The sequence below is a fragment of the Mus pahari genome, chromosome 12 (assembly GCF_900095145.1).
Source record: "Mus pahari chromosome 12, PAHARI_EIJ_v1.1, whole genome shotgun sequence".
NCBI classification, from domain to species: domain Eukaryota; kingdom Metazoa; phylum Chordata; class Mammalia; order Rodentia; family Muridae; genus Mus; species Mus pahari.
In genome coordinates this window covers 60,184,191-60,193,203 of record NC_034601.1, presented here as the reverse complement: position 1 = coordinate 60,193,203, position 9,013 = coordinate 60,184,191, and the positions used below count along the sequence as shown (strand labels likewise).

Genomic DNA, 9,013 nt, shown 5'->3' with positions numbered 1-9,013 from the left:
TGTACCCGGGCACACATAGAACCCTTCATTGCGGCCGTTTTCAGAAAAAAGTTGGTCTTTAAGGGCCGCGCGCTGAGCTGAATTTGCGCAAGCTCCCGCTCCATTAATGGCCATTCCAGACCGCTCTGGTGCTTTTTCCTGGGGCCAGAAAAGGTCGGGGACTCCCCAGTATGGGGAGGCTCCTAAAGCCAGGTGACATAAATCTATGACTATGGGGTCATAAGTGGGGGCATGGCCAATACTCGAACGGGCAAAGATGGTATCTCCCGCTTGGTTTATGACAACCCAGGTATAGTTGAGCGGTTGGTGTGGGTTATTTTTGGACATTACCACGCCGTAGACATAGCTTAAGAGGAGTGTCAGTAGTCTCTGCCGTCCAGTCGTTGCCATGGTCGGGGGCAGGTTTTACATGTGAGGCGTGTATCCAGGCAGCAACTCCGTCCACCTTTACGGCTGTGGGGGTAGTCAGCAACACCAGATATGGTCCTTTCCACCGTGGCTCTAGAGGGCTGGTTCGATGTCTTCTGACCAGGACCCAGTCCCTGATTTGGAACTTGTGGGGGACTACCACTGTCCCAGCCTGGTAAGAATCCTTGAGTTGCTCCCAAATCTGATTCCGGACTAGCTCCAGAGCCTTGAGACGAGGGTAGAGAGAGGGAGGTAAAGGAGGGTTAAGATCAGGTTCATGGTCAATGGTGGGATCCAATATCCCTCCAGATTCAGTCAAAGGGGGTGGTCCCCCATAGAGAATTTCGTAAGGGGTGAGTCCAAACATATAAGGGGTATTTCGGACCCTTAAAAGAGCGTAAGGGAGGAGGGTCACCCAATCCTTACCGCCAGTCTCGATGGCTAATTTAGTCAAGGTCTCTTTTAGAGTTCTATTCATTCTTTCTACCTGTCCTGAGCTCTGGGGTCTATAAGCACAATGCAATTTCCAGATTACCCCCAGGTGGCTGGCCAGTCCCTCACTTACCCGGGCGGTGAAAGCTGGTCCATTGTCCGACCCGATTACCTGTGGAATCCCGAATCGGGGTAGGATCTCTTCCAGTATTTTCTTGGCCACCACTTGGGCCGTTTCTGCCTTGGTGGGATATGCCTCCACCCATCCTGAGAAGGTATCTATGAACACTAACAGATAGTTATACCTAAACTTTCCCGGTCTAATTTCTGTAAAGTCTACTTCCCAATGAGTACCAGGCCATTCTCCGCGCACTCGTTTGCCATCTGGGCCAGTTGTTCTTCCTGCGTTGGTCATGGCGCAGGCTTTGCAATTATTGACCGTCTTTTCGGTCAGAGCATGCAGTTTGATGATGAAATACCTGGAGGACTTAATTAAGTCTCGCATTTTCTTTGCCCCTAGATGAGAAAGCCGATGGATTTTTTTACATAACTCTTACCTTCTTTGTAGGGGAGAATAATTTTCCCGTTTGGGTGGGTATAAGCCAGGTTCCATTTATCAAAGTCTAAAATCAGTCCCTCTGACTTCATTTTGTCCAGTACCTTACAATCTTCAGGTGAATAACACAATGCTGAATAGGAGGTCGGGGTACACGGATGCAGTTGACTTTTTACAGGAAGAGCGACTGCTACTTGCGCGGCCTGCTTAGCCACCCAGTCAGCCATTTGGTTCCCTTTTGCAACAGGATCACTGCCCTTCTGATGTCCCGGACAGTGTATGATGGCCACCTTTTTTGGCAAATGTATGGCTTCTAATAGGGCCAGGATTTCTTCCTTGTTTTTAATGTCCTTCCCAGCTGAGGTGAGTAACCCCCGCTGCCTGTAGATGGCCCCATGGATGTGAGCTGTGGCAAACGCATACCTGCTGTCTGTGTAAATGTTGACGCTCTTACCTTCTGCCAATCTGAGCGCCATTGTCAGGGCCTGGAGCTCTGCCTTTTGAGCTGATGTTCCTTCTGGCAGGCTACTGGACCAGATGACCTGTTTCCCGTCCACCACCGCGGCCCCTGCCCTCCTTTTTCCCTCTACCACAAAGCTGCTCCCGTCTGTGTACCAATTGGGTACGCCCGACAAAGGTTGATCGGTTAAATCTTTTCTAGTGCCAGTTTCCTCAGCCAAGATGTCAGCACAACGATGTATCGGGGCAGACTCGTCCATCTCAGGGAGCAGGGTGGCAGGGTTGAGGATAGCAGGTGGGGCAAAGATCACTCGATCATTTAACAATAGACTCTGGTAGTGAGTCATCCGGGCGTTAGTCATCCAGCGGTCAGGAGGCTGCCTTATGATGCTTTCTAGGGCATGCGGGGCAATTACGGTCACGTGTTGGCCCAAGGTCAGCTTGTCTGCGTCCTTGACAAGCAGGGCAACGGCTGCTATGGCTTTTAGGCAGGAGGGCCAGCCACTGGCGACCGGGTCAAGCTTTTTGGACAAGTAGGCCACCGGTCGTCTCCAGGGTCCCAAAGTTTGAGTTAGGACCCCGCGGGCTACTCCTGTCCTTTCATCAACATACAAGGAGAAAGGTTTTGTCAAATCCGGCAAGGCCAAAGCAGGTGCCTTCAACAGAGCAGTTTTTATACTATCGAAGGCTCTTTGGTGATCCTCGGTCCAAATAAACGGGACCTTTTCTTTAGTGAGGGGGTAAAGAGGGGCAGCCAGGGATGCGAATCCCGGTATCCACAGTCTACAAAAACCCGCCGTTCCCAGAAACTCACGTACTTGTCGCGGGGTGGTGGGGGTCGGTATTAGCATCACAGTCTTCTTTCGAGCCTCAGTGAGCCACCGTTTTCCTTCTCGGAGGGTGTATCCTAGGTAGGTCACCTCGGTGCGGCATAGTTGGGCTTTTTTGGCGGATACTCGATACCCTAGCTTGCCTAGTTCTGTTAGGAGCCTCCTGGTCCCTTCAAGGCATGATTCCTGATTTGTGGCTGAAAGAAGCAAATCATCTACATATTGCAGAAGCGTTACTTGGGGGTTCTGTGCCCTAAAAGGGGCGAGATCACGATGGAGGGCTTCATCGAAGAGGGTTGGCGAATTTTTGAACCCCTGGGGCAGCCTAGTCCAGGTTAGTTGTCCTGTATATCCTCCCTCCGGATCTCGCCATTCAAAGACAAACAGAGGCTGACTACTTGGATGCAGTCTGAGGCAGAAAAAAGCATCTTTTAAGTCCAGAACAGTGTACCAAGTTTGGTCGGGTGGGAGGGAACTCAGCAAGTTGTAGGGGTTAGGCACCATTGGATGAATGTCCTGTACTCGCTTATTAACTTCTCTTAGGTCCTGTACAGGCCGATAGTCATTGGTTCTGGGCTTACGTACGGGTAAGAGGAGGGTATTCCAAGGAGACTGGCAGGGGGCTAAGATTCCTTGCTGTATTAGTCTCTGGATATGTGGTCGGATACCCTCCTTGGCTTCCCGACTCATGGGGTACTGCCTAACCGAAACTGGTGTGGCAGTAGCCTTAAGCTCGACCACAATCGGCGGAACTCGCTCTGCCAGCCCCATTCCAGCCTGTTCTGCCCATGAGTTTGGAAATGCAGCCAGCCACTCCTCAGAGGGCAAGGACCTGAGTTTCTGTTCATGAAGGTGGTATTCCTCCTCTAAGCTCAGGACCATACACGCCACGGGTGCCTCTCCCCAGGTGATCTCGGGCCCCTTTGAGGTGAACTGAATTTGGGCCTTGAGTTTAGTCAGTAGATCTCTGCCTAGAAGGGGTGCTGGGCATTCGGGAATCACAAGAAACGAGTGTTTCACCTGGTTGTTTCCAATTTCTAAAGTCTGATTGGTGGTCCAGGGGTAAAACCTACTGCCTGTGGCTCCAGTCGCCATAGTTTTTTTATCTTTTAGCTGTCCTAATGAACTGGTTAAAACTGAATGTTCCGCTCCTGTGTCCACTAAGAAGTGGACAGGAGTTCCCTCCACGGAGAGCGTCACCCTAGGCTCGGGGAGGGAGTCCGAGCCCCGACTCCCCTATTCTTCTTCCAGAGCTAGTATTCTGGGTTTTCTTTGTTTCCTTTTAGGGCATTCTCTAGCCCAATGTCCTTTTTCTTTACAGTAGGCACATTGGTCTTTGTCAAGCTGGAATCTCTGGTTTCCTGGTGGTCTTCTTGTTCCTCCGCCCGGGTACCCTAACTGCCTTCCTTCCATCTTTTCTTCACCTACTACTGCGGCCAAGATTTTAGTTAGGTTCCTCTCCTGGCGGCGGTCACGCCGATTTTCCCTTTCTTCTGCTTCCTTTTTCTCTCTCTCTTGTCTCTCTTCCTCAGTTTCTCTCTTGTGATATACTTTCTCAGCTTCCTTTACTAAGTCCTGCAGAGTGTAATCTTGGAGCCCCTCTAGTCTCTGTAACTTCTTTTTAATATCTGCCGCTGACTGACCTATAAAGGCCATGTCTACCACCGCCTGCTGCCCCTCCAAGGAGGGATCGAACGGGGTGTACCACCTATAGGCCTCCATTAATCTCTCCAAGAAAACGGATGGGGGCTCAGTTGGTCCTTGCAGGACTTCCCTTACCTTAGGCAAATTGGTGGGCCGTCTTGCGGCACCTTTGAGACCCGCCACTAGAATCCGGCGATAAGTTTGGAGACGCTCCCTACCTTCCACAGTGTTGAAATCCCAATCTGGGCGAGTTAGGGGAAAAGCAGCATCTATGAGGTTTGTAAGGCCAGTGGAGGCCCCGTCAGGCCCCGGGACGTTCTCTCGGGCCTTCAGCAGGATTCTCTCCCTTTCTTCTGTAGTAAAAAGGACCTGCAAGAGCTGCTGACAATCATCCCAAGTGGGCTGGTGGGAAAACATGAGGGACTCTATGAGTCCAGTGAGCCTTGAGGGATTCTCTGAAAAAGAAGGATGATTAGTTTTCCAGTTATAAAGGTCAGCTGAAGAAAATGGCCAATACTGCAGGGGGGCCAATTCTCCGGGGCCGGGAGGGGGCCCTCCCACATAAGCTCGGAGGGGCAGTGCCAGCGTGGTCCCGGCTCCTGAGTTTCCCCTGGCCACAATTTCCGTCTCGGGGCTACGGCCCCACCGGCTCCTGGTTCCTGCGGCTGGTCCCGCCGCCCCAACGTCAGCAGAGGGAGGGAGCGCTGGGGCGGCTTGGGGCAGCGGGGGGTAAGGAGGGGGTTGAGACTCCATCCATGACAGATCTTCTATTTCAGGGTAAATTCTAGGAGGGGCTGCCGAGGGTCCTCCCTCTGGGCGATTGGTGGGGGCTGAGGCGACTGCCACTGTTGCCTTTTGGGGCCGCAGAATCCAGGGCCTGACCCAAGATGGGGGATCTTGGACCAGGTCCTGCCAGACAATGATGTAAGGGACCTGATCAGGATGTCCACCTGGCAGTTGGAAAACAAGACGTTTGACTGCAGAAATGAGAGACAGGTTAAAGGAGCCCTCGGGAGGCCACCCAACTCCAAAGGAGGGCCATTCCGAGGAACAGAAAGTGTCCCAACGTCCCTTCTTAACATCAACAGAAAGATTATGGGCCCTGCTTCTAACTTCAGTCCAATGCTGTAGAGTCAACGTTAAAGGGGTAGAAGTCGTCTGTCCCATTTTGAATTCACAAGTAGACACAATAAAAACAGTAACGAACAGTAACAGTAACGAATACGAAACAGAAAAAAACAAAAACCACAAAAACCGATGCCGATGGCAGGTCGCGGACCCTGCCTACTGAACCAGTCGTTCAGGAAAAAGATCTCCTCACGACTTCACAAGATGGGGGTCCACCAGGCGTCCCTGGTCCTCCCCCTGTCCTCCTGGGACGTCTCCCAGGGCGAACGGACGGTGGACACCTGGACACGTCTATCCTTATCCACCCCGCTCTCCCTCCCGGAGAACGGTCTCACTGAGCGTCCGCAAAACCGAAACTGCGATCGCACCAGAACCAGATTTCTACAGATTTCTAGACAGAACACAGACACAATACCAAGACAAAACAGATAACCTTACCTCCAAGTGGGTCTAGGAACCCTGGGTGGTCGCACAGATCCCAGACGAGCCCCCAAATGAAAGACCTCCGAAGGGAGACCCCCCAAATCTCGGGGTTCACGCGCACCCAAAAGGCACCGAGACCGAATTTGCTGTAAACACACGAGGAGGTTTATTGAAGACAGGACAAGACAAGAGCTCAGGCCAGCATGCTGGGGTCGAAACTCATACGCCACGCAGGGGTAGAGGAGTTCGACCCTGACCCGAATTTGTGACAGGCATATGAAGGCAGAAACCACAAAGGAGGGAGGAGGGTTGGACAGGAAACAGGAGAAGTCCAAAGTCACACATTTACTTAACAGTTTAACAGTTAAACTATACCAGGTGTTACATTAAACAATGTGTTTTAGGGCGCAGGGACATTCCACAGAGGGCAACAGTTAGGTCATGTTCTACTCTGTTACTCTGAGCAACACACACCTGGGGCATTGGGACATTCCACAGAGGGCGTTGGGACTTTAAGAATTGCTTTTATAAGTAGGTTCTGGCTGTGATCACCTGCCGGGGACCAAGGCCCTTGAATGTAGAGGTCATGCCTTTTAGATTTTTATTCTTCAATATCCATCATCAAGCATTAAATTAATAATCATATACTTATGTAATCAATTATTAATTATAAATGTATGTGATTTTATTATATTATATTAATATATAATATTAAATGTAAATATTAAATTATAACTATAAGTATATGTAAATGTTCTTTGGTCCAGATATCAGAGTGAAAAAGAAACAATCATTCAACATGGTGGTAGTATGCTAAATTATTAGGTCTTCATAGAAGATATGTTTCTAACTATTCCTTGAATGCTAGTCAATTGTGTTATTTCAAAAACTATAGATTGGAACACATTAAATATTATTAATAAGATTAGTAAGGAATTTTTTTTTCCGAGATAGGGTTTCTCAGTATAGTCCCGGCTGTCCTGGAACTCACTTTGTAGACCAGGCTGGCCTCTAACTCAGAAATCCACCTGCCTCTACCTCCCGAGTGCTGGGATTAAAGATGTGTGCCACCATACCCAACTGGAATTTAAGTTTTGATGTTAAACAGTTACAGCAAGATTTATTGCATTTATAATTTGCGTACTTATAGGATACTCATGCATCAGATGACAACTAGATTTATCAACAGTAGTATGAAGCAAAACCACTATGGACATAGTGAGTTTAAAATATAAAAAAGGGGGGAGATATTGGAACACAGGCCATGAATGAATCTGTGGAGGAGATTTCTGAGAGCTTGTGAAAAAAACTCCAACTAAAACAAGGCAAAAGTCTTGCTGTCTCTGTTTCTGCATTATCATGGATTTGTCCCTGGAAGGTACTTTCAGGCCCTCCCACATTTAGTAAGCAGGAGTGACTTCTGCTTCAGACAACCCATCCCCATCCCCATTGTTATTGAGAAGGAGCTTCCAAGTGCACCTGGTTTACAGGACAATTCAGCCTGTGGCTTTGCCCTTGTAACCGTATACAACTTTAGCTCAAAGGAACTTGGCTCACTTGACCTTGCTTATCCTCAGAACGCCTTCATAATATAAACTGACTGGTGCCCTGAATAAGATTGGCCATTATACGAAAAAAAGTTTCTTTTTCTTCTCTTTTTCTTCCTTCCTTCCTTTCTTTTATTAAGATATTTATTTACTTTGTATCCCAGTTGTAGATCTCAGCATCCCCTCCCTACTTTCCTCCAGTTCCCTCCTTCTCACATCCTTTCTCCCCTACCCCCATTCCCCTATCTATCTCATCAGAAAAGGGGAGAAAAAGAAAACTAAAGTAAATGGCAAAAATCAGAAAGAATAAAGTTTGGTTGGAAAGAAAACTCACAATACCAGTAAGCACTTCTTTTTATTGGTTACTCTATCTATTTACTTTCAAATGTTATCCCCTTCCAGGTTTCCACTCCACAAACACCCTATCCCATCCCCCTTCCCCTGCTTCTATGAGGGTGGTCCCCCATCCACCCACCCACTCCTGCCTCACTAAGCTAGCATTCCCCTATGCTGGGCATCCAGCCTTCATAGGAGCAGTAAGCTCTTTTTAAAAGCAAAAAGACTAACAAATAATAAGGCAGGTCAATAAGGAAAAAGTATAAAGACTCAACTAAAATAAAAGTAGAAAGAGGAGACATTACTATTAACCTCCCCCAACACCCCTCCCCGTGTGTGGTGTGTGTGTGTGTGTGTGTGTGTGTGTGTGTGTAAAATGATTAGAAAGGAATAATGTAGGGTATTTGGGGGCAGAATATAAATGGATGTAGAAACAATGTTACTTTCCCAGAGCAGTCAGATGAAAATTAGCCAGCTAAAGTGGGAACAGACATCCAGCATGCCCTCAACAAACGCAGTAAGTAATGTGAGGTAAAACTCATTAGAACCAACCCAGGGCCAGAGCCAACATTTCTGAATTCTACCAAATACTTAAAAGTGTAAGGGTCCATGATTAGCAGAATAATGACACCCCAGACTCAAATAGCTTGCAAATCCAAAGACTGTTTTATTCTGCAGAAGTCTAGCATTCTGGAGTCTCCCATTACCAAGATAGAGACCCCCAAGTGAGCTGGCAGGCCTGATTTAAAGCATGTTAAGAGTTCTGGGGTAGGTGACCTCTGCAGTCATTGGTTAAGTCTATCTGTATGGACAGTCTATTACCAGGGTGTGTGAGCTGGAAACTTGCTGGACAGGTCTAGGAACTACACTGAGGAAGTCTGGGAAACTGCTGCTGAGCCATTGCCCTTGCCTCAGGCCAGGTGGCTGGGACATTCTTTTACCTGGGCATGACAGCTGGAGCCTGACCTTGCAAGGACTGGCCCAGTTTTCAGGCCAGTTTGAAGTCTGTCATGGAATCAGCCTAGCCATCTCAAGAGATGATACAATTAAAAAAAATTTTCATAACATAAAAAGATATAGAGCAAGAAATATCCTTCCAAACCTTTCTATGCACCAAATGTTCTTCAGATTCCAAAAGAAGACCAGAAATGGTAAGAAAATGGAAGACTAATACTATGGCCATAAACAGCCTGAACAAAATGTTAGGAAACCAGGAAATATGCCAGGGGTTATAAACAGTTACCAACTGG

General features: G+C 48.3%; 1 protein-coding gene across 1 annotated transcript; it reads right to left on the bottom strand.

Moving 5' to 3' along the window:
* Nucleotides 1-313: 313 nt before the first annotated feature.
* On the bottom strand, nucleotides 314-5,496 carry LOC110329446. The gene is given in 2 exon segments (XM_021209041.1): nucleotides 314-1,463; nucleotides 1,553-5,496. Coding segments are annotated over 2 exon segments (5,094 nt in total).
* Between the last annotated feature and the right edge of the window lie 3,517 nt (nucleotides 5,497-9,013).